The sequence below is a fragment of the Colius striatus genome, chromosome 11 (genome assembly GCF_028858725.1).
Source record: "Colius striatus isolate bColStr4 chromosome 11, bColStr4.1.hap1, whole genome shotgun sequence".
NCBI classification, from domain to species: domain Eukaryota; kingdom Metazoa; phylum Chordata; class Aves; order Coliiformes; family Coliidae; genus Colius; species Colius striatus.
Window position 1 is genome coordinate 11,999,848 of NC_084769.1, and position 26,828 is coordinate 12,026,675.

The window sequence follows — 26,828 nt, forward strand, 5'->3', positions numbered from 1 at the left end:
AAGCAGCAGCACAAGGCAATGCATGTTTGATTAACAAGTAAATATTTTGCAGCACTTTTAGCTGGGGAATACGGAGACCTGTTGACAGGAAAGGGATCCCTGGCTACTAGAAACAGTAGCAAAGTGGTTGTAGTTACAGATGTAGGAATGGTATTTGAGGCACAGAGGAAGTCTTCCTGTGTTGTAACCTGTAACATGTGACACCTTTATGCTGTTTGTCTGAGCTCATGTGGCAATATTCTGTGGGGGCTGGATGATATGATATCATCCTACTATGCTGTGGCATAGTAGGAATTCTACTATAAACCTCTCACTTGCTATGCACAAAGGTCTTTGTGTTCTTACTGCCATCTTGGCTTCCTGTGCTATGGATCCTACAGGTAATTTCCAATGGGTTAGAATTTGTTGATACTTGTCAAAGTATTGCTGTGTTGAAGTTCAGTTATACATGTTTCTAGTCTATATTTTAATATAGCCTTAATTATCTTTATCCTTCCATCTCCACAGTTAGATTCCTCAGAAACTATACCTGATTTTAAAAAACATAATTAAAAAAACCTCCTTCTAATACCTTCAGATGTAATTTAATTCTCTTCTTTTTTCATCTTTGGTTTTGTTTGGTTTTTTTGTTTCCCTTGAAGTAGCTGGGTATTGGGTGCTTGGTTTGTCTTCATGAGTGTTTGTGCTCGCAAAATATTTTCAACAATCAATTATTTGCATGTGATTTTGGAGGCACTTTTTAAACTGAAGTCCAAGCATTCCATGATCAGCAGACTTGGATATGTGTCACATGAGGTGCAAATATTCCAGGAATTTCCTCAGCAAGACCAATGAACTCTGTTTGTATACCTTCACAGTATTCAGTGCAATGATTGCTACCCCTGTTTACTGGTTCTAGATATAGATTACCCATATCATTGTCTCTTTTTGGAAAAACACTGTTTTAATCTTCCAGTGGAGATTATTAAATCTTGAGCAACTGGATAAACAACTTTTTGCTAGGATTGTGTCTGTGCTGTTTCTGTTGCTCCACTGGTAAAAGTTTTCCATCCTCCTCTCTCACCTTCTCGGTTCTAGATTCTAGTTGTGTAGTATGGAGATTTTTTTTTTGTCTGAAAGGGGTTCTTTTGTGATTTGTAGAGGCTTCATTCCAATTTGACACTTTCTATGACAATTTCATAGAGAAACTTTCTGGTTGTTCCTGGTATAGGAAAAGAGACTGCTTAAGAGGATAATAGTGTGGATTTTATTGATACTTTCTCAAACCCCATCCCCGAGCTTTACAAGATTATTTGAACTTGTTAATGTCATTTGTTTTGTTATTTCCAATTTAATTAAGAACTTTTTGTTAATTGAAATTTTCTAGAACTGAGGCATACTGTTACTTTTTAAATTGATAAGTGATACTTCAAAGCACATCTGTCTTAGAGCTCCACTGATGAGTTTAAAAGTGCACCCAGTTCTGAGACTGCAGGGCTCTGTATGGAGGGCACTGAAGTCTCCTCGCAAGTGCTTGTAAATGAAGAGTTTGCCTCAGACCTGGTTCCCTTTTCAGGTCTCACTACAGGCACTGACAGTTTTTCTTCTGACTTGAGCCAATTTGAAGTAGACAACATCATTTTGTTTGTTAACTCAGATATACTGCATGTGAAATAAAAGCTGTGATCAGGAGCAAGACACAGGGACTGTGTGGGTTGTGCCCTCTGCCTTGTATGACTGAAATTGGTAGTCAGAATAAATTTGACAGAGATATCAAATTTTAATTTCAGTAAAGGCTTCAATGTACTGATCTGTTAAGTGTGTGGTGTTCGTGAGCTGATTTAAGTAGAGGAGAGGGATGATACTCTCAATCTATCATGAATAGTATAATCCCTTTCTTCCTCTTAAATTAGCTGTGGATGTTGTCTACTTGTAAGACTTTTGACACTGTCTCCCACATCATCCTCATCAGAAAGCTCGGGTAATGGGGTTGTGGATGATGGATAGTGAGGTGGATTGAGAACTGGCTGAATGGCAGAACCCAGAGAGTGGCCACCAAGATGATCAGGGGACTGGAGCATCTTCCTTATGAGGAAAGGCTGCGGGAACTGGGGCTGTTTAGTCTGGAGGAGACTGAGAGGGGATCTCATTAATATTTATAAGTATATAAATGGTGGATGTCAGTAGCTTGGGGCATCTCTTTTTTCTGCTGTATCTAGTGACAAGACAAGGGGTAATGGAAAGAAGCTGGAACAAAAAAAGTTCCATTTAAACAGAAGAAAAAACTATTTCACTGTTGAAGTGAGGGAGCCCTGGCACAGGCTGCCCAGGGAGGGTGTGGAGGCTCCTTCCATGGAAGTCTTCAAAACCCATTTGGATGTGTTCCTGTGTGACTTGATCTAGGTGGACCTGTTTTGGCAGAAGGGTTGAAGTGGATGATCTCTAAATGATGATCCAATCCTGACCATTCTGTGATTAAAGAAGAAATCTCTGTTAGGAGCTGCATGAAAAAGAAACTGAAAAGAGAAAAGAAAAAATGATCAATTTTTGTATGTGCAAGAGGTATACAAAAGAGGTAATGAATGGGATGCAAAGTGTCAGCAGCATTTGAAGAACTAGTTTTTTTTATATGTGCTTTGAAAAATCTTCTTTAATGCTTTATCTTTAAAAAGTGAAGAATGCATTTCACTGTTTCTAATATCAACAGTGCACATTTTTGTTCCCATCTGTGTAAACACTTGGATAATTGGCGTCTTTCTGACTTGCTTGCTTTCAATATTGGCATCTGGAGCAGTCACTGGGATCTTGTATAAAGGAGAATTTCACTGGACTGGCACCTAGACAGACTGAGTGAGGTACTTGGGTGGGGAGAAATATGAAACACTTTGCAGTCATCAAAGCATAAAAAATGGGGAGTGGAGTGTGGTGGGGAACGACTCTTCAACAGCTGACTGTGGCTGAGAGTCAGTCAAAAGAGTCATATGAGCCTCAATCATTCTTGGGTTATTTGTCTGTTCTTATGGGGGGTGGTGGAGTGGGTGGAAATCAAAGAAAATGTCCTGAAGTTCATTCAATTAAATCTGTAGAATTCAACAATGGAGCCATAGTGATTCTGAACCACACTGCTGGTACAAGTGAATATTGGTTGGCCTTTGACAACCTTCACCTTATTTCTTTGTTATATTATCTCTGACAGTCTGATCATAGTCTTCCATGCTCCTCAGTGCCTTTCTGCATACTCAGATTTTTCTTCTTAATCTCCTGCAGATCTCTTCTTCCTTCTTGTTATCCTGTTTTTAATCATCTTGCTCAATTCTGACCACTTTTCAAAGGGGATAGGAAAACCTTTGATTTGTGAACATGGTGGAAAGGTTTTACTGTCCCTACCACTTTTTTCCTTGCTGATAGAGTCAATGTTGATATGCTCATTGAACAAATCTACTGTGGAAAGAGGGATGGCAATTGAAGGGAGCCCAGATTTCATGACAAGAGTCATGCTGACGAGTTTCCATGCAATAAAAGGAAAATGGACCCTTCTTGGGCTTGTCTCCCAGCTTTCAGCAGCACTGTTAGGACAGGCTACGTCCACCCATTCTTCTGTTCATACCAGCACCATTGAAATGTGACAAGGCTCCAAACCTCTGCTTTGTGTTCGAACCTTCTTTTAGCTACAACTTTAAATCAATAACTGTAAGAACACATGTTGTGTGCTTTTGTAGAGTATAGCTGAACAAATGTGACGTGATCTAAGTAACCTACTGTAGCTCTCTGATTTATAAACCAAAGAAAAAGTATGTAAAAGAACTTTTTTATACAGTAAGGTGTTTGTAACAGGGCGGTTCTTTGTGTTTGGAAGTGGAGATATCTCTAAAGGCATTGATTTCTTTGCCTGTGTGTCCCACTCTGCAGTCTCAAATGAAGGCTGTGTTCACTTGTTATCAGCAATGGATATTTGGCTGAGATTTGCGAACTGCTGCTTAAGTAAGATTAAACCAAATTCTTTCTGTATCCCTCCTTGCTAAGCTGTGCAATGTTAATGATTTATGGATCAATATTGTTGTCATTTTCATAGACTGATTTTTTTTTTTCAACTTGTAACAGTTGTTTCTTCTCAGATTTATAGTGTTCTCTACAGAATAATAGTTGTGATGCTGGCCTATGTTCAGCATGTGAAAGTCCTATGTTGTAGTCCAAATTTAACCTCGATTGTCAGATGAATCATAGAGTCATGGGATTGGAAGGGACTTCAGAAGACCATCCAGTCTTTCCGTTGTCCAAGGCTAAATCAATTGTCCTTGTCATTCCTGACAGACATTTGTAAGGCTTCCAACACCAAAGACTCAACAGGCTCCTGGAGCAATCTCTTCCAGGACTGCTTTGATTCTTATTTATTAAACTTCTTCCATAATGTCTAAATTGTTCCTCGTACAATGACGACCTCACATCTTGTTTTCCAGGTAGTCTGAGAATAAATGTGTTTCATTTTCTTTGCAGCAAGCTGTTAAGCTTTAATTTCTCATTTGTCTCTGTTACATCTCTCCTGGATGGCACTTTCAAAGCTTTCACTTCTTTATTTCTTTAGATAGAAACAAGAAGGTGGTCACGGGAAGCTATCCAGTGTCAGATATGTAACATGGAGTTGAGGTTGTTGTGGAACAACATATAAGCTCATTCTCTCTTGTAGATATTGCTTTATGCTGAAGTTTTGAGAGCTGTTACCCCTGCAGAAAAACTTCTGTAATCTTATTTCAGATGTTCTTGTCGATACTATATGTGAATGTCTGGAGCATCTTGCAGCAGTAGGCTTTGCATGCAAAAAAGTATCAACCTTGTATAAGCCCCATCTCCCTATCTAGATGTTAACTTTTTCAGCAAGATGGTGTTTGTTTGCTTTTAATGCCAAATACATTGTTAACAATTGATGTGTAACCAATGACTGTTGGAATATGCTGGCTTGCATATATGAACAAAACTGCTGTTTCCAGAAAAAACAAACTTCCAGGAGAACTTATGAGCTAGGTTTTCTGCTGACAGTTAATGGGACTTCATAGAATAGAAGGCAGCACAAAATTTGGCCTTGTGCAGAGTATCTCAGCATGAAGAATCAGTGGCTCTTTCAAGTGAAGAACCTAATTCCTTTAGTATTAAGTATTTGCAGTATAATTTGAAACTTAGTGATGTTTATCCATGGCCCAGTCTATCTCTGGCTGAAGTCAACAGGTTTCTTTCCAATGTTACCCCAGGATTCACACACCTCAGCCAGCAGAGTGCATGTGATCATTTTCCCAAATGGCATAGAACTTGGCGGACTTGGGTCTCTCTTGTCTTTGAGTTCTGGCTGTATTTGAAACTAAAGCACAAAGCAAATTGTAGAGGCTAAAAATTCTGTGGTTTATGAACCACAAATCTTCCGTGACTCACCTTTCACGCAATTTTATGGCCCTACTGGCTTGGAAATGGGCAATAGCAATTGGCTACCTGCAGCATCAGCATCAAGGAAAGTGAATGTGGTTACTCTTTTAAATGTGGAACCTAGAAAAGAAAAATAATTAAAAAACCAAACTCCAATAGACAACTTTACTGTAAGTTGCTGATTTAGCACAATGTTCTACCACTACTAAGACATCAAAAAAAAAGGTGGGTTTTTTTCCTGTAAAAGTTCTTATTTAAATCAAATGGTAGGCAGATCTTTCAAAACTTGCTCTGTTCTAATTTGCTGTGGAATTAAACTTATTAAATCTGCTAGAAGCCTTGTTGAAACTTGCAGTTGTATAAAAGATGTTACTTTAAATGGGAAATAAGATCTTGCTTTTTAAAACATTCCTTTTTTTTAATTCAGTCCCTGGGTCTCTGAATCTTTGACATCTTGATTTTACTTTTTTATTGTCTCCTAGTTCTATAGTCTTATACTGAGTCATTGAAATACTAAATCATTCTTCCTCAATACTGGGAAAGGTAATACATATAAATGATGACTCTTAGGGTCTTGAATGGAAGGTATTGTTGAAGTTTGAAGAGCTACGGTTAGCAAAGCAGTATCATTGGCATTGTCTACGGTGAGTATTAAGGTTAGAAGTCAGAGCTGCAGCTGTAACGTCATGCTTTCATCAGCTTATGCTGACATGCTTCACCTCAACGTGGTTGCTACTGGCACTGAAAGTTATTCTAGAAATGCAGTTTGTTTCAAGAAGGTTCTGTTCCAAATAATTCACCCAAGTCCTCTTACATCAATAATCAGCTTGGATTCCCCATTGATCCTTGAGTAGCCTGTGTTGTTCAGGCACTGATACTGCATGGATATGAGTTGGAAATTCTCATCTGCTGAGAGGATGACCTGAAACAAATGTCTTCCTGCTGATTTCTCTGCTAATTGCATGGGTATGTGTCCTGAAAGGCAGTCTCCTGAAAAGGCAGCACAGCACTCTGAAGATTGTTTTCCTTCCAGAAAAAAAATGGACTAGTGCTCTAGGTCCTGCTGTTCCGTGAACAAGATCATACCCACACCCAGAAGTCTCTGAATTTTGGATGATCTTTGAGACATACATGTTTCTATCAAACACCAGATTCTACCAGTTATTTTCAGTACTTCCAAAGCATAAGATGTAAGGTGCAAATTAAGTACAAGGGTTTATTGGTAAGATGAGGAGAGGTGTGAGCTCTCTTCAGCTAAGTGTGTGCTCTGCATATCCTGAAAAATCCCTCTTTAAAGACTATAAAAGGAATTATTAGAAGTTTGCTGTTATGACATTCAGATTGAGATTTGTAGTCCAAACTTTTCCAAGACTAAGATGTTTGGATTTTGATATATATTATGTGCTAGAAATGATCCTTTAAAGGAAACCAGTAAAATTTTATTGCTAGTGACCTGCTGCTTAGTACATTGAAAATCTTTCTATAGATCTTTTTTTATTTTTAATGCTGCTTATAAACTAGAATTGTAGTAGGTTTTGAAGTAAGATTGAATTACTCTCCCCATGATGCTTCTATATGAAGCCACTTCAAAATCAGCAAGAAAAAGTCCAACTTGTGTCCCATTTGCCATCTGGATTTCCCTCTGGCTTCAATTTGCTGCTATAAAATAATTCTTAGGTATGGATGCTGTACTGAACCTGCCCAATTCATGTCACATTTAGTTACTCATATTTCTTCTGAGACAACAGCTGCAAAGAAGCTGTGTTTCTTGTGGTCTCTCCTGATGTATTGCTCCTTAATCTGATGTTTCAAATTAAACATGCATGGTTTTGAGTCTTAAAACTTCATTGCATTCTTTGAAGGCACATGTTCAGGTGCTTTGTAATGGGCATGTTTTTCCTTAAAGTTTAATACTTACAGGTTATGGAGTAATTGAATAATGTAGCATGTCTGTTTATAATCAAGATGAGTATATGTTATCAAAGGTATACATCCATTTCTCTCTTGTATGTTTTCCCACATCCTTCCTTGTACATGAAATACCCTTTGTGGCTACTTTCATATACCAATAGGTATATTGATGAGCACTGATATGTGCCTTTGCACAATTGTAACCTAAGTTACATCTGTTGTGTTGCAGCAACATGACTGCTAACATTAGGTGAAGTTAGTTATCTGTACAAATCCAGTGGGCCTGGTATCTTTAGTACCTGAAACAGCAATATTAAATTGAGAAAAGTTAGAGGATATTTACAACTATCTGAAAGAAAGTGACATCCTTGCTAGTAGTATCTTTGCCAGGCATCACAGAGGTCTAGGGAAGCCATGATTTTAATGGTTTTGTGATATGAACACGTGGGAAATGTTATTTATTTTTTATTATATGATTTATATAAATAAAAGTTTTTGACTGTCACCCTTCCTGTGCTCTGATAAACAGATTTTTAAATAAATGTAGATCTCTTAACATCATCTTAATCTTTTATATAAGATCAGGATGAAATTCTTCACCCAGGTATGTGATTGTACCATGAAAACCAGTTCAGAGTAAAGCCTATGCAGCATTAGTTCTGCAAATACAATAAAAATATTCAATAATATGCCATGTGAGTTCGTGGCCAAGAAGGCCAATGGCATCCTGGGATGCATCAAGAAGAGTGTGGGCAGCAGGTTGAGGGAGGTTCTTCTCCCTCTCTACTCTGTCCTGATGAGGCCTCACCTTGAGTCCTGTGTTCGGTTCTGGGCTCCTCGGCTCAAGAGGGACAGGGAGGTGCTGGAGAGAGTCCAGCGCAGGACCACCAAGATGATCAGGGGACTGGAGCATCTTCCTTATGAGGAAAGGCTGCGGGACCTGGGACTGTTTAGTCTGGAGAAGAGGAGACTGGGGGAAGGATCTCATTAATATTTATAAGTATATAAGTGGTGGATGGCAGGAGATTGGGACATCCGTTTTTTCTGTTGTATCCAGTGACAGGACAAGGGGTAATGGGATGAAGCTGGAACACAAAAGTTCCATTTAGACATAAGAAAAAGCTCTTTCACTCTTGATGTGAGGGAGCCCTGTCACAGGCTGCCCAGGGAGAATTTGGAGGCTCTTTCTCTAGGGGTTTTCATAACCCACCTGGACACATTCCTATGTGAGTTGATCTAGGTGGACCTACTTTAGGAGGGAGTTGGACTAGCTGATCTCTAAAGATCTCTTCCAACTCCTACAATTCTGTGATTCTATGAAAAGCATCAAATTCATTGATTAGACAAGTAGATTTTCTTTCTTCTTTTCTCTGATCTGTAAAAAATAACTCAATGCTGTGTCATACAAGCAATATGACTATCTTTTTTGCCTCAAAAGGGACTTGTGGAAACATACCTAGGGATTTCACATGCACAGGGTTGATGAAACTTAAGCTTGCAAAGTTTTTGGGTCATAGAGTTGTGTGTGAAGATTTGGCATCTGGTCCTGTATCTAGTGCCATATTTAATAGTCACTACCAAATTTTACTGGGGAAAGAATGGGACATTTAAGGGTCTGAATTGTTGCAAATACCTTAAAAATTTTTATGACAAAAGGGCTTTTCTAGAGTCTAGGTATATAGAGATAAGTGAGTGTGATGATGAGAATGATCATTTATGGATGAGGTAACAGAAGAAGAAAGTCTGATTGTGTTAAGTCTGATAAAAAATTCTTGCTTGCTCTCATAGTCTCAGTACTCAATCTTAGGCTCTAACCACAACTCTTAACAAGACCTACAATGAGCAGAGCCCAGGCACAAGATCTGAACATCACGAAAGTATGATTTATAGAGAGGATTATATTGTCCAAGGAAATATCTATTTCTTTTGTAGTGAGATCATGGACAGTTCAAATCAGTTCCACTTGCAACAGCATGGTCTTGTTGCTATTCCTTTACCAGAGGCCAATACCTTTTATAATTACTGGATCTGAAGGAGAAGCTGTCTAGAACAGCGTGACTGCGATTCAAAGGGTTACAAGTCCCTCGCTTCCTGCTCCAGCTTCCAATCTTTTTCTATCTGCTATGTCTACACGTGACTTCACCACCTTTCCTGCTCCCCTGAGGTTTATTGTTCACCCTACGTGTTGTTTCTCAGGTAAGAGTGGGTGATAGGAGGCAGGATACTTCCTTGTGTGGTCTTTTAGGTCAAGGCTGAAAAGACAGTCACAAGTCATCTGGCTGCAAAAGTTCATTCCTGTAGTTCTGTGGAAAATGTATTCAGTTATAGATTTGAATACAAGTATAGTAGTGACCACATATTAGGCCTCGTGGTAAAGAAAGAAGCTGTAGTAAAGGAAATAGGGTGTGTGGAAAAAAAGAAGCTGTCAAGTGGGTTTACAAATGAAATAAACTCTCTTAAATACTGATGGTTTTAAAGTGTAATGCATAACATTTAGTCCCCAGCAAAACTCTGTTCAATTCAGTGATCTGTGTAAGGGAATACATTTTACCTAGTGTTTTTAAATGTATACTTTTTTGAGAACAAACCCTGATTGTTTTGGGTTTTTTTTTTTTTAAAGAAAGCTGTAATGAGACCCATCTTCCTGTAAGTTTATGGCAATTTTGGGCCTTTTGCAAGTCATACTATTTATGTGGTCCTTTTACTGTAGTCCAACTCCTACCCTTTAATATATTTATTCTCACAGCACTTATTTCTGGTAAGGAAATATCATTATCCCAACTTAATAAATGGGGAGCCATGGCAAAAGAGAGGTTTAGCTATTTGCCTGAGGTCATGAAGGCTACATGAAGGTTATGGAACAGAGAATTCAACCAGAACTCCCAAAAAACAGACAAATATTCCAACCCCTGAGCTGTCTTGTCCTTTTACTCCTATTTTTAAAGAGCTCAAAAGATCCTGTCTGGATTTTGGAGAAGTTTCAGAGGTGATTGAAGGCAGTCTGGCTAAAATACCAAAATAGCTGGACCAAGTGAAAATGTGTTGCTCAGGTGCAGAGTTGCTATCAGTAAGTCAAAGAAGTTTTTTCGTTTTTCATCTGACAGCTCTGGTTTCCTCTCACTTCTGTGAGCTTACTGTCTCATACACACACATATGCCCTCTCTGCAACTTCTTTTTCTTCTGTGTTGGAGGAAGGACTTGGTCAAGGGAAATTAGTATAATTAAATGGTTATGTAGGAAGCTGATGGTAAGTATTTACCTATATAAATTAAGTGGCAGAGAAAAAAAAATGAGGTGGATATCTTAATGTTTGCTTTTTTGGGTTTATTTTTATGAGCAGCGTATTGAGTGATAGAGATTTGTTCTCAGTAGAAAACCCTTGAAACACATTAGTCTGCTCTGGTATTAGAAAGATTAGAAGGCACACTATTAGAATTTATAAGGGTTTATGTGCTTTTTAGAAAGGATTAAGAATGATAATAATAAAAAAATCTGGATTAGAAATGCTGTCTAACCACATCACTTCCCTGCAAACCAGCATCTGCATGGTGGACTTAAAAGTTCATACAGTATCCCTTCTGGAGAGAGTCCAGAGCAGGGCCACCAAAATGATCAGGGGACTGGAACATCTTTCCTATGAGGAAAGGCTGCAGGAACTGGGGCTGTTCCGTCTAGAAAAGAAAAGACTGAGGGGGGATCTTATTAACATTTACAAATATGTAAAGAGTGGGTGTCAGGAGGTTGGGACATCCCTTTTTTCTATGGTAGCTAGCAACAGGACAAGGGGTAATGGGATGAAGCTGGAACACAAAACGTTCCACTTAAATATAAGAAAACACTATTTCACTGTTGAGGTGAGGGAGCCCTGGCACAGGCTGCCCAGAGGGGTTGTGAAGTCTCCTTCCTTGGAGGTCTTCAAGACCCACCTGGACATGTTCCTATGCAACCTGATCTAGGTGAACCTGCTTCTGCAGAGAAGTTGGACTGGATGATCTCTAAAGGTCCCTTCCAACCCAACCATTCTATAATTCTGTGATATTCTGTAACTCTTAAGTGTCTCTTTCCTGTCTGTCAAATTTTAAGCTTGAACAAGATTTGTTCTCTGGATTGTTATTTCTTTTAAAAATTTTTAGACATGGTAGTTCCATAATAACATTAGACTACACAACATGGGATGCTTTATTTGGTTTGAAACATAATTGTTAAACATCCTATAAGATGAAAAAAAAATCCTCCTTCATTATTTACTAGAAACATCTTCAACATACAGAGCTAATTACAGTCAAACTGCTAAATGTGGATGATTAGAAGCTTATGTTGCTTGTGCTGACTTGACCTAATATTAATTTGTAAATTCAATCCCATTTAAACACTTTCATTGGAAAAAAACAGAAAACTTAGAAGATATGTCTATGGAAGAGACTACCTATTACTTTATTTTCTGCTTCACAGTCTTACTATAGTAGGCATCAGTTTGTTGACACTTTTTGACATCTAACCATCATGCAATAGAAATGTAACCTGACCAGTGAGAGGGGCTTAGTTGTTCAGGATTTTTTTTCTTTCTATTTCCACACCCCATCCCCTCCCTCCTCAAATCCTATTTTTTTTCTTTCTTAAATTTTATTTCCTCTTATGTAGAGCTTGATCAAATGGCCAGAGAAATTAGTGGAAAGCTGGGGTTGGGATTTAGTTCAGTCTCTTCAGCTCACTCCTTTCATCAGAAGGTCTTTCCTAACCATGTGATTTTTGTCCAATGCAGTAGAGACATACCTGAGCCCCATTGATGCTTGGAAGATGAGTGTATGTTGAAAACTTTGTTATCCAGCCATGCTCTGCTGGCTCTATTTCAGCTACTTGGTGAATTTGGTCTTGTAGCATACCTAGTTTGGAGTTTTCTGTGTGTAAGAAGGTGTTATTCCTAACAAGTTCCTTAAAGTCACCCTGTAAAAGCAGTGGATTGTGCCTAAGGACAGATATGTGAATGTTTTGTCCCTACAGAATAGTCCTGTGGGCATCTGCAGCACCTATAGTTTCCTCTCTTACTTATTCTGGCCATTATAATGATGATGACCAAAAAAGAGTTCCAGTTGCACGTGTGAATATCTAGTTGGATATTGGATTTTTTGTTTTGTTTTCAATTGTGCTACTCTTACAATATTATTTTTAAACCAGAGCTCAGGGTGAATAAGCTTTTCCTGTTGTTTTATAAAATCTCTGCAAAGTTGATACAAATGTGTACTTGAAAGGAAGAGTTTTGTTACTAGTTTTTTTATGCAATCAAATGTATTACAGTATCTTCACACTGGAGAACATTTTCACAGTATTATGCCTGCACTTTGTTGTTACTGGTCATCTGAAAATTTGATTGCAGCCTTGTATTGGCAGACTAATTTGTTGAGAGTCTCACAGTTAGAGAGACGTTGCAGATTTTGGCATTAATAGGCCATGGCAAGGTGTAGCTTAGCAGAAGAGGAGACTAGGGGGAAGGAAAATTGAAGATTGAGTAGTTACTTGAGCATATTGAAAAGTAAAGATCACCTGTGGAAAAGAGAACTTCAAGGCACTTTGCGAAAGAGGACAGGGAAAAAAGGATAATAAACCTTAAAATGGGATTTATGCCAATTTAGAAGAGGTAAGCAGATATCAAATTGTTAATATCGTATGCTGGAAACATCAAAAGATCACAGCTCATATTTATGGCAATTTGTTTTTTAAACAGTTGCTTATGCTGGAAAAAAGAGACTTATGCTATGCTCTCAAGTGATTGAGTGCCAATACAGAGATGCAGCACAGGTTAACTGTCATGTAAATGAAGGCAGAATTTCTCAGCTTGAAGTTTTGCATCATGGTTAAGGAAATCATCTTTATTTGATTTATGTGTTGGTCTCAGCAATTCAACTGTTAGAAACACTAGAGGATTTTATTGCATGTCAGTTTACAGAAGTGCTAGTTGAACACCATTCTAGGAGAAATCCAGTCGTCTGGATTCTTATGAATGAGGAAGGAGATTCAAAGCATTTTGGAAAATCTGTGTGCATAGACAGTACATAGTTTAACTGATATCTTGGAAGGATGTGCCTTTTAAGCCATAGTTCCTGACAAGTGCATGAAGTATAAAGCTCAGAGTCTTCCTCACTTTAGAACAAAACACCCTCTGGAGACGCTTCGTTCTCTCTGTTGACAGTGAAGAGGTCAAAACTTCTAGTTCAGGCTAACTTTTAGACTAATAACTTCCATGAGAGGAGTTACACTATTAAACTGTTTTTTATCAATAGGAGAAAGAGTTCCTGTACATTTATGGCGCATGGTAGGTATGCTATGTGGACAACTGTCCTCAGACTGAGTTTTCAGATGCTGCCTGTGACACTGGAATTTAAGTCCTATTTGGAAATGAATGAGTTTTGTGTTCTCCTGCTCCCCAAAATAACTGCAGTCTGCTCTAAAAAAGTATCTTTCATACAGTCAAGAATTACGTGGGCCCAGTTTTTTCTCTTGTTCAGATTGAATTCTCACTGTTTATTCAAGTATTATTTATTGTAACTTTTGAGAGAATTAGATTAGTAAACACAGAGTCTGTCGTGGAGTGGTGTGAATGGCAGAGGATTACGACTGGAAGCCTAGTGTTCTTCATTGGTTCAATATGACCTGCTGGTGGGTCAAGCTCAGGGTTTTTTCTTTGTTATAGTTATCTATTAAAGAGGCATTTTTGCATTGGGTCTTCTAATTGATGTAGATGATTCAAAGAATTAGTGCTACTTAATTAATTAGTCATGCTCTTTTTTTTTTCTGGAAAAACTGAAATTTTCCTTTTCAAGAATACAATAATGTTTTATTTTCTGTTGGGAAACAGATCACCTCTGAAGCAGATACATGTGATGAGGTCTCTAAAATGCTGGTTTTGGTCTCCATGCTATTTTACTAGTCTACGTGCTGTAGAAGGATTTGAGTAATGTAGAGACTTGGAATTTGTGTGAAAGTATTTGTTATGTACTAGCAGTACTTTGGAGGGAAATATTCAGATATTTATTAAGATCTTGAAAGCATGGTATGAAAAATCACATTTTCCACATTCCCGCTTGCAGCTTAAATCCAGTGCAAACAGAGGTCTTTTTATTCCATAAATACTTGTTTAACGCTGGCTCTACTTTTGAGACTTATTGGTTTTGGTGTAGTCAAAGGCCGAGAAAATCAAAGTCACATTGTGAAAATATCCTCCTGAAATAAGTTATTATCTTTTAATGCAGTTGTAAAGGATGACTTTTTGGTTAAGGCTCTGATCTGGGACTTGAGAGTTCAAAGTGAGTTCAGCTCAAGGCTGGGACCCTGACTGCAACTCTAAACGTGACGCAATCTTCCTGGGTCTCAGTTCCCCATCCAGAAAATAGCAGTTGTCACCTTAGGCCTAATACTCTAAGTATGTGCAGGAATATAGCATACATATAGAACAATCTGCTCCTCCCTGATTCTTAACTATTACTGTAATGTAAGTAATTTATCATCGTGACGTCTATATTGTTTCTTTTTTACAGTCTACATCATGGGGGATGTAAAACTGGTGACATCTACTCGAGTCTCCAAAACCTCCCTGACACTCAGCCCACCTGTTCCTTCTGAAGCACCAGCATTTACTCTTCCTCCCCGGAATATCCGAGTGCAGCTGGGAGGCACTGCAAGATTTGAGGGGAAGGTAAGATACAGAGATGATGGAGGGCCTCTTCACTTGCTTTATCCTTTTCCTGAAGCTGCCTAGTAGGCCACAAAGATGTTGAAGTTGTTTCTGCAATATGAGACCTTTACTCAAGAAAAACACACTGGTGTTTACCCTCCTGAGGAGGCAGGAGCATTTTGTATTCTGTTTCCAAAAAGAATACTGTAAAAGCTGAGTATGTGCTAAATGTTATCTAATTAAGCATACCAGGCACTGAGCTTACTATCAGTGGAAAACTGCTTCAAGGATTTTTTAATCAGGAAGTATGTCTTCTTCTACTGCATATTCATCTCCTATATTCATCCCCAATCTGCCTGTTTGTGAAGCTTCATGTGTGACAAATCTAACCTTGCTACATGTTCCTCCTAGCAGTTGAGCTAGGAATCTGTAAAGGGAGTCGTGACATTTTTGTATCTGCACCTCCTTCCATGCACATTGATAATCTGAAAGCAAAAAGAGCATTTTCAGAGGAAAGATGGATTTATTCGAGGAAACTTGTTAACACAAAGGGTTTTAAAAAGGTGTGTAGTGAGTGTGGATCCCAGGTTCTTTCCTCTTTTGCTTGGGACATTGAGTTGTGCTTACTGACATCTGTATTTCTTTCATGCTTCAATCCTGGTCTCTGTCTTGTTCTAGCTGTCCCCTTCTGCCTGTTTAACCCAAACCTTTTTTTCCTAGAGCTGCCTGTTTTCCCTCTATGCCCTTTCAGCTACTTTCTATCCATGTCACGCTCTAATTCCATACTGACAGCTATATCATCAAATTGACTGCACTTTTAATCTTTGAAGTGGTGAGACTTGTCTGACAGAGGCAGGAAACTGCAACTTTACTGTAACAAAAGCAAGGGCTAAAAAGAATTTGGGAAATTCATAACTTCTGGAACTCTAACTTAAACAGAGGGCTGGTAGAGAGCATCTGATATTTATCTTATTTGTTTATGCAAGAGCAGGCCAGGAACTGAGATTTTTCAACAGGAACTGGGCAGAAAAAACAATTTTTGGAGTATATAAATTCTTAAGTGGAAAACCAAAGCTCAGAGTAGTTCTTGGGTTTTACTTTTTGAAGAAAAGTTGGCATTTTTCATAGAAAGCAGGTCGTTTCAATGAAAGTGTTTAGATGAAAGAACAGGTTTTTATCAAACCTTTAGAAAGATTTTCTTTTAAAAAAAGTTTACTTATATTCTGCTTTTAAGTCACCCGTCAGAAACCCTCTGTGTGTCTGACATTGATCAGTCCCAGTGAGTATTCTCTTTCTTATTGTTTTTTTCTCACTCCCCCTGCATGATTTCACCTTGTATTTTTGCAGACGGGATGGAAATATGGCAACATGTTGCTACTTGATGTATGTCACACCTATGCACAGCACTATTTCAACTCTGGTTCTTCCAGACAATACTGAAGCAGTACAGTGAAATTAAAGTTGAAGCACGTGATGTTGCTAAGATTTGGGTTTACACTTCTCATGTTTCCTAATCAAAAGCTCAAGTGGGGTATTCCCAATTTTTAGCGCACTCTGCACACTCCTTATTGTCAGTCAAACGGAAGCAGTTGTAAGATAGAATGATCTAAAGTGCCATTGCTGCTTTGCATTTCTTTTTCAGGTCTGGTTTTAAATTGTTAATTTTTCAGAGATGCCTATTTGCTTTTTAAATTCAGTTTAAGGCTGGAAATGTAAAGTCTGAGGATTTTTTCTACTCGCTTGGAAAAAATACACAAATTCAATACCAATGAAACTGATAGGCTCAGGTTTCTTGTAGGGATGAGGCTTTGACTGAAGTCTTAGGTTGAATCTATGCGATGAAAATCTAAATTCCATTTCTGTCTGTTTGGTATATGAGCATGGCTGAAACCTTCAATTTTCAATCCCCAAAATGGCATGATGATATACTATATGCATGCGTGTTATATAGCTGAAATAAACCTTCAATGCCCAAAGTGCTTTTGTAACTAGTGCCCAACATGACGAGCACAGCTTCACTGAAATACATGTGAAATCTACAATTACTTTGTGGGAAGTAGCCTGCCTTAACGGTTTGGCAAACCAAGATGACACAATTACAGGCATTGCCTTTGGCACTTCAGCCTCCTGCTATGCATGGAACATTGCCTGGTCTTTGTTCATTCCAGCTTGCTGCCATGGAAGGGCTTTGTTTTACCTCTGTTACAGGTGAGAAGAAACATGCATCAAACATGTTTATCATTGTGAATTAGTTCCAAATTTCCTGGGATTCACCTTAACTGGAGACTGAGATACAAACTTGCAATTTTGGAAAATTTTGAGGGGCAGAAGGGATACAGACTAAACCATAACAATTTGGCATAGAGGGAAATGGAGCACAGCATGCTCTCCTTTTCTTGTGCAAGAAAAAATAGGTTTTGAGTTATAATACCCACTATTAAAAATGAGTCTGTATGATTTGTTGTTTATAATATAATGTGGTTGGGGAGATGATTCCTGGTTCTATTGTTTATAACTGAGCTCAAATTAGTATTTTGGTTTGCTTCAAGTCTAGTAACATGGGCAGAGTGAGGAGGAACACAACAGCACAGTTTGAAAGGGTTCTTGATAGCTGCACCAGCCTGCAGAGCATCTGTCATCTGGGTCCATCTTCAGTTAGTACAGGGTTAGTACAACATTACTTCTGTCACAGAGGTTCAGAGAAAGACAGTGGAGCTGTTCAGAAAGATAGACTCAGAAGAACAATCTGAATAAAACCAATTTATTAAGATGTAGTAATACAAGTAGCTACTCAACACACTTTTTCTATTCTGGAAAATAGGCTACAGATGTTACAATGGGTACTGCTGATACTCTGCTTCATCACGCAGTACAAATACTAAACTAAACTCAAGCTAAAGAACAATAAAAAGTTTTTTAAATGGCTAGACAGGAGATTTTCTTCAAAGAGTTCATTTGCAGTGGAATTTATCTTATCAGAAAGAGCAAACATTTTGAGAAACCAAGACAGGATATAAATCTGATATTGTGATGATCCTGTGCTTTCATTAAGTGAACGAGGAAGAAAGGACCTCAAAGTCAAACTTGCTCTTTTTATTTCCAGTGCCATGTAAGATAAATGGTGTGAAATGGCAATTCAAGATCGAGGAGAGCACAGAAATTGAGAAATAGCCCATAAATGTAGGAAATTAGAGGTACCAGAGTTGCCACTGAGAACTCTTTTTTTTATTCTGTTCTTCCCACTATCAAGCTGGTTTTATTGCTAAAATCTCTGCAAACTTATCTGTATTTGAGTGCAAATCTCAGTTTTCCAGTGTGACCTCAGCATAAGAAGTGAGCTCATCATCTTTCAAGTGTATGAGCATGACTTTGGCCTGGAGCACCAACTGAGGGGTGGAACCACTTAGTAAAGCAAGGTTGTCTTCCCTAGATGCTCCCCAAACATCTGCTGTATGACATTTCAGTTGTTCATCAATCAATTGCTGAGGTGATTTTTAGGGAAACCATGCCAGATTATTATGAAATTGTGTTGTGGGTTCCCAGTTTGTTAGAAACTGATTGATGTGCTGTTCTTCAGTTGCACATCATGCATGAGGTGAACAGCTCAGGGTAGTATCTCCAGCCTTGTGCTATGGCATTGTGGCTTGTCCATCAGAGCCTTTAAGATATTGCTGGGAAAGAAGAGCAAGTCAAAATGTTCCCAGGCTTGGTTTTAAGCTGTTTCTTTCTCTGTTGTATTAATCACTGGAATATTTATCAGCACTTTGCAACACTAAATTGTGGTTGTATATCTTTATGGTTCTAATTCATCTGAAAATCACTAGATTTTGTAATACTCAATAGTTTAAGCATTAATTAGTAAATTCTTTGTAGCAATGTCATGGTGATTTCTGTCTCAAGTGTCACATGAGAGGACAGAGAAATCCTTTTCAGCCACAGCACCTGAATAAACATCTGTAAATTATCAAAGTGGTATTTTGATGCTGCTGATAACATTTGATCAATTCATAATCCAAGCAAAATATCCTATCAGATTATTTCAAACTTCGGATCTTCCTAAATTTCACTCTTTGAAGTTGTTTAGGATACTTTAATTGTAACGTGGCACATACAAACTATGCTGACCTACAAGTACAAAACCATTAGCCATGTATCTATTTTAAAATTTAATTTCTTTTAGCCTTTCACTCTCTGAAACTCAACTGTGCTGTTCTATAGGAAAGGTTCAAAACACCACAGTAGACCAATATGGATGCAAATAGCATCTTTTTCCATAGTCAAATGAAATAAAGCTTTATATTTTTTTTATTTTACCTTTTATTAGGTAGAGAGTGGCCACAAATTCCAACAAATTTGCGTGTTTTTGTGCCTATGTGATTTCTTCATATCCTGTTTACTGATCTTTTGGAGACTGTACAAGCTCAGTGGCTTGAGACTGAAGCCTAACTGATGTCTTGTATGCCTTCCATTTTGAGAAGACTTCCTCCTTCATATTTAGAATTTTGATTTCTAAATATTGGACTTTATCCAGCTCTATGTTCCTGTCTGAGTAGTTATTTAAACGTTGCCCTGGCTCCACTCTGCATCCACCTACACTTGCAGCTTAAGTGTTGCTCTCAGCCTGAACTAGCCCACCCTAGTGTTAAGACACTACTTCAGCTTTTGCTTGGGTTTATGAGCTTTTGCCAAAGGTTAATTTAAATTGCCAAGTTAATCCTTCACTTCTCTTTCTGTGTTTAGAAGTTCTTTCATGACTGTCTGGGGAAGTCTTCAAAAACAGGTTGGCTTTCCATGGCAGAAAAATGTACTGAGACCCAGAATATACTGACACTCTGGGGATGTGTGTAGGTGAATGGAGCAGCAGGATGGACCAACCCAGCAGGACTCTGCACTGTCACTGCACACACAAGGAATCAGTGGATGTTGATGCTCTCTTCCAAGTTTCCCTATCTGTGTTAACTTCTGTACAGAAAGGCATAGAGAGATTTACTTAGGTTTCTGTGGCAAACTGATAGAGAAGCTGAGAAGAAAAAATGAGAATCTCTACTGTTCTCCAACCACTGAACCACATTCTCTTGATCTTTCTCACCCTATTTTAAGCTTTGGTTTCTGAGATCAATAAAATAGTCTGCAGCAGAGTTGTTACTACAAAAAAAAGTAAGGTGGTTGCCCAAAACAAGAATTTTTAGCTGATAACTACTGGATTAGCTGCCCACAAATAAATTTGCTGAATTTAAATAGCAATAGACTCACTACATCAAAAATATATTGAGAACATTTCTGGTTCTAATGTCAAGCAGTAAAAAATAAGTCAAAGAACCATCAGTTTCCAACAAGCCCTTCCCTGTCCAGAATGATATTAACCTCTGTGCTTGATTGTAGCCAGTAGTTAAGTCAACCTGCTTTGGCTGCACACATGTATAATTTTTGAGGATAATATTGATGGTTGTTAATTTTATGAGCTTCAAGAATACTCGTGCTACAGTTTGGCTTGAGAGGAACAGCCAAATATCATGCTAGAGACCACAGACTGATTGCCTAGGGGTTAGGAAAGAATTTTTCTCCTTGGATAAAGCATTGCGTGATTGGCAACAGTGCAGTAGGGGCTGTTTTTATGCTTCACGTTAACCAATCTATATGATCCATTGCCAGAACCGAGATATCAAACTGTGAAAACTAGTCTCGTATTCTAGTCCCAGGGAGCTAGACTAATGTATTAACGTGTAGTTCATAGTCCGTGTAGATGTTGAGGTACTTAGTTCAGTTTGCTGCCTGTTGAGTAGTTACTGCTCTTCTCTTCCTCATCCACCCCCCTCCAGGTAAGGGTGCTGGATGGTAAATTTTAGAGAAAGACAGGTCAATGTAAAATCCTGCCCATTTTTAATGTGCTTTCTGCTTGTCCTTCTACCACCCTGCAGTTGCAACACTCTATTTGTATCTCTTTGAATCAGTAAAGCCACAGAATCAGTTTGGAAGTGACCTTGAAAGATCATCCAGTTCAATCCCCCTGCCAGAGCAGGACCACCTAGAATAGGTCACACAGGGACTCGTCCAGTTTGCCACCTTCTGAGCTGCTTTTGCTGCTGCTGATTGCTCAAATATTCTTTGACACATCATGCCTGAGAAAATGAACTGGGATCAGGCAATGAGAAACAAGAGGCAATGGGAAGATTGCCAATGATTCGACCATCTGTTCTAAGATAGAAAGGAGACTCATTTATGTGATGTCTTAGGAGATAAAGGGTAGGGAAGCATTGAAAAAATTGATGAAAGGAAACACTACCACAGCATTTGTAAGCCCTTTCAAGTACCTGCTAATGAAAAAACAGAGATCTAACCAACTTGTTTTAATGTGGCTGCTGCATCAGCTTTGCGTGGCAAAACCTTTGTTATGTACCCTTTGCTTTGGACTTGGAGCAATATGTGCTCCATTTCCAAGCCTCAGTCAGCAGGCACTCCAAAAGTCTTAATTACATTGTAACGTTAGATTTGAGATGACAGGATCTGAAATGAGAAAAGCCTGTATAATGACAGAGGACAGTGACATGGCACAAATCCTTTGCTGTCAGCATGTGATGTCTGCTGTTAGAAACTGTACCAGGCGGCTGGTTGCATGAAGCTGCCAATGTTTTTTGGATCTGTGCTTTATGGAGGGGTGCCTGTTGAGAGCCATGTGAGGAGGAAACTCAAAGATCCATGTTTTCACAGGAGACAGTTGTCTGATGAAGTGAATACTGTAGGAGGATTTGTGCTGATCTGTAAAGCTACCATGTACTGTGATACTCCCAGAAAACTGATAGCAAACACTGAGGCATGTTTTTTAGGAGCAAAGAACTAAGAAAAGTATTGACTTGACTGGAGATTTATTTGATCTTTCTTTCCACATATCAGTGAGTGTTCTTGGGACAAATGTGCACTCAGAAGTTACTGCACCATTTTGTATCAAACAGACATCAGGGTATAGACATAAAAAAGGAAAAATTAAAGCAAGTTAGATGGCTGTGAACAACTTATTGCACATCTGTTTCTGTTTGGATCTTCTATTACTATTTCTTTTTCCTTGGTGTAATTGATCTCTCATTATATTCACTTACCAGAGTGTTGGGTTTTTTACCTATTTACATGTTCTCATGCATTATTTTATTTGGGTTTATTTTATTATATAACTCTGTATTGGCATGGAGAAACAGCAGCTGAAAAGAGTTTCAGCTTTAAACAAAGGAGTGGCTGCTCTGCTGGGAAATGGTTAAGGTGGGAAGTTTTAGTTTCTTCCTCAGACAGTGTCATCTACACCCAGAATTATTCAAAGACACTTCCTTTCATCATCTGACACAAGCACCCATGTGTTGAAACTCATTTTCCCTGCCTTGCAGGGAAACTGCGGAGGTGCAAGTTGCTGCTCAAGAAATTTAAGGCAGGAGTGGTGGTCTGTGAGCATTACTTTAGTGCCTCAGCCTCTTTAACTCATAAATTCACATCATACCTGTCTTCATGTTGCCTATAGCTGTCATAGTTATACTCAAGACTTTCCAGGTGGAAGTATTTAGGCATTTCTTGTGTAGCCTGTGTGCAGTGTGTATGATGATTATCAAAAAGTGCTGGACTTACTGCACCGTCCTGTGCAACTCGTGTGTGCATGTGCTGAGGCAACAGCCAAGATTTCTGGATGTTTGGCAGGGACGTTTGGTCAGACCTTTTGCAGAGTTGCTCCAATCTGCCAGACGTTCAGAAATCCTAGACTATGTTGAATATCCTCAAATTCCACACAGACAATCATTCTGAGCAAGAAAGAGGCCAAGACTGGGGAAGACTGGACGTAGTATCTCTATTCTCAGTTGCTATTACTCAAGGTTGAATTTTGTTTTTTTTTTATAATTGAGCCTGTTTTCAATAACCCAATCACCCCCAAACTGTGGAAGAAACATGCTATTTGCCACTGACATATTTGTTATTCTATTTGCTTTCTATCTCCTTTCTCACCTGAACTGCCTACCTATGAGTGGTTGTGGACAAGAGTTCTCTATTGGTCTGCACAATGGCAGAAAGACTGGATCCCTATTCTTGCTTGTTTTGGTACTAACTACTGTAGTTAAATGAACTACAGGGAGGTTCTGCTCCCCATCTATTCTGCCGTGGTGAGACCTCATCTGGAGTCCTGTGTCCAGTTCTGGGCTCCTCAGCTCAAGAGGGACAGGGAACTGCTGGAGAGAGTCCAGCACAGGGCCACCAAGATGATCAGGGGAATGGAACATCTTTCATACTAGGAAAGGCTGCGGGAACTGGGGCTGTTTAGACTGGAGAAGAGGAGATTGAGGGGAGATCTTATTAACATTTACAAATATCTAAATGATGGGTGTCAGGAAGTTGAGGCAGCACTGTTTTCTATTGTATCTAGCAACAGGACAAGGGGTAATGGAATGAAGCTGGAACACAAAAAGTTCCACTAAAATACAAGAAAAAAATATTTCACTATTGAGGTGAGGGAGCCCTGGCACAGGCTGCCCAGAGGGGTTGTGGAGGCTCCTTCCTTGGAGGTCTTCAAGACCCACCTGGATGTGTTCCTATGTGACCTGATCTAGGTGAACTTGCTTCTGCAAGGGAGTTGGCCTAGATGATCTCTAAAGGTCCCTTCCAACCCCTACCATTCTGTGATTCTATGAACATAAAAACCATTTTTTAATAATAATAATAATAACAGAAGTTTTTTAAGAACACATCAACTAATGTTCATATGGAGCTAAAGAGGATCTCTTATTATTTTATGTAGTATCTGCCCAAACCGGACAATGTTGTAGCTGAAGCTAGACCGTGCATTTGTGCTGCTTCTGGTGCTTCACTTTTTCTTACTTATGTTTTTCTGGTTGGTTTTTTTTTTTTGGTTTTGAGATGGAAACAATCAAAATCATATGAGGAACCTGACAAAATTCTGTGTGATTTAACTGCATCTATCACTCCCAGATGAAGTTGGGGAAACCAACAAACTATTGACTGAAATGTTCATTGTACATATGTTTTGTGGTCACCCACTACTGTGATGTATTGCCGTAAAGCATGAGTGTATGTCAGATAAGCTGTATGTGTTTGGTTTAAAATTTATCCATAGGGTTGATTTTGAAGAAAATTCACTTCATTAATAGGGATTTCTGGACTTATTGTTTTTTTCTATTGTCCTTAAATGGAAATTAGAGGGAAAAAAATAATGTATTGATAAATCTGCAAGGAAAAGATGATATAAAATATTCATATAGCAATAGAAGAGAATCTAGCTGTTTCCTGAGAGAAAAAACAGCTAGTCAGCATATCCTAAATAGCTGCACATGGACATGTTCAGAGATTGAGTCCTGTATGTCAGGGTAGAAGTAGTCAGTACAATTCTTCTCATTTTTCTTGTCCCATGATGGTTAATCGTGAATCTCTCCAGTTTTAACAAAGCATTATTAGATTCTTCAGTTCTGCTTTTAATTTAAAGAATATCATTATCTTTTCCAGGCTATTCTCCCTTGCTCTTCTGGGCCAGTGTATAAGTCTTTGTTGTGGTCAACTCCACTGGCAATAAAACTTATCATGTAGCATTATGCTTCCCTGTTCAAACAAATGTTCTTAGTATTACATGAAACATGACTGCAACTTATCTTTATGATATTTTGAAATTTGTTTCTTTTAAGGACTTCTGCATTTGATTTTTTTCATAGTCATAATAGATTTACCTGTTAGAGAAGACCCAGTAACTGAAATAGTGTGAGAAGTTCACTTTCTTTTCCTTGGGCTGCAATAGCCTATAGTGACCTGCTGTTGCAGGGGGATTGGAGCAGATGATCTCTAAAGGTCCTTTCCAACCCCTACTATTCTATGATTCTATGAAATGGATCAAAAGTTCATTTTGTTGGTGGTTTTGTGGGTTTGGGGTTGTTTTGCACCTATCTGGAAAAACTTAAAATTTCCTTTTTCTAACTGCCACAAAAGATGGGATGGAATACTGGTCAGACATGCATTTGGTTAACTAGGAGTATATTTGTCTTCTCTTATCCATAAGCAAGGCTTAAATTTTATTACAGCACCTTGCCTTCATCTGGCTGATGAAACCACAAAGGTCAGGGAGGGGTTTGGTGCCATATGTAACTATGAAAGTAGTCATTAGTAGACAGCAAGTGTGATGTATTCAGAATCTTTGCAGAAGGCCACATGTGGAGAAGGTTTATAATCAAAACACACCATTACTCATTGCAGTTTTGCTCAGTTCACACTCACTCTAGCACCTAGACTCCAAAGCTGAACATTTCTGCTTTTGACGTGTTGTTTGGCTCTGTTCACTCATGGATACAGGATGGAGGTTGGAAACCTACTGGGCAGAACCAGACAACATGCTTTTTAATATATATGTATAACATCTGGCCTCTCTCTAGCATCTAAGTGCATACTGAACAGAAAATATTGCTGTGAATCATGTACAATTCAACTCATTCATGGAGAGAAACCAGTCCGACCGGGAGACATGAGGGCTGGCTGCTCCCTGAAGGAAGGTGAGCCAGGAGCTGAGGGTGAGCTGCACATGGGCTATGCCATCACCAGTGGGCTGCAGTCCCACAGGCTCTGAACACAGCAGGCAGTGCCATGTTCTGTAAAAGGGTCTACTGATGGTCCCAGACGTAGCAAGCAATGAGGGTTCAGTCAGGAGCAAAAGTAGGCAAGGCCAGCTTGTCTGTCCATAGGCCCCACTCAGTTTTTAATGTTAAATCTATAAGACTTTATCACTATGCTATTGAAAGTTACTGAATCTCTAGCAGGTGGCATATATTTCTGTACCTAAGCTGCTGGAGTTGTTCAGTGCCTATGGACAAACCTACCTTCATCATGATTTTTAAGCCCAAAGTCATCCCAGTTCATAGTTTGGCGTCACATACGAATACACTTCTCTGTTGTCTGCTCTTATATGGAGGAAATACTCTTTGGAAGAGGAGAGACATTGATATGTTGGTATAGTTCTTGATGAGGGACACACTCCCGTTGCTGTCAGAAGTTACATGTCAAAGCTCTCTGCTTTGACAATCAAGGCATTCCGCTGACTGGGCATCCCTGAGGTGACTAGTCCAGTATAAGAGCCTTGAATTGCCCACCTAAATATATTGAATTTATTCTTCTAGGAAACTTGACAGCCATGTTCTCAGTTGGGGATCATATAGTGTTTGTTGACTCATGAGTTAATAACTTAGCCACCTGACCTCATTGCTAGCCTTCCCACATTAAGGATATGTTGCAATGAGATTCTAGAGATGACCTATGGTCTTGCACCTTTCTTGTTCAGAGGAGTTTTACAAATCTACACTCTGCATGAGAGAGTGAAAACCTGGAAACCTTCCGTTGAAAAAAATAGTCTGACTCTAGGCTTTCTGATGATGAAGATAGCTTTATCCTCTGGAAATAGGTATGTTACTATAAACCTGCAGCAAGACAGACCAAAGCAATCCCTGTCTTCTGAAAATTCTGTGGCTAAACCTAGTACAAATTCTCAGTCATCTTGGTGTGTTTCTATTGCCCATATAGAGACCTTTGTAGTTCATGTGCAGAATGCAGGGAAATAGAAAAATGAATTATTTTACCTTTTCTTTTTGAATTTTCCTTACTTTTCTGTACTTTCTCAAAATACTGTAGTAGGTGTTATTCTATGGAGTACACTATTTAGTATCAATAAAACAGCTGAGCTTACTGAAGTACTAGGTAGAGGTCATACTGTATGGTGATGTATTATGTGTACAAGGACTTTTCATTTCGAGATGACACCAACCTGCATATGTAACCCAAGGAAAATGGAGAAGACTGACTAAATAATTCTGTTCATGGCCTTTGGTGAGAGAATATT

The 26,828-nt window shown here is 38.8% G+C and overlaps 1 protein-coding gene across 4 annotated transcripts in view; it reads left to right on the forward strand.

The window, feature by feature from the left end:
* MYLK (myosin light chain kinase) overlaps positions 1–26,828 on the forward strand; it is a 218,824-nt gene that overhangs the window by 45,650 nt on the left and 146,346 nt on the right. For all 4 annotated transcript variants that reach the window (XM_062004610.1, XM_062004612.1, XM_062004611.1 and 1 more), the window contains exon 2: positions 14,835–14,992. In XM_062004610.1, coding sequence (XP_061860594.1) covers positions 14,835–14,992 — 158 coding nt within the window. The remainder of the gene's footprint in view (positions 1–14,834; positions 14,993–26,828) is intronic.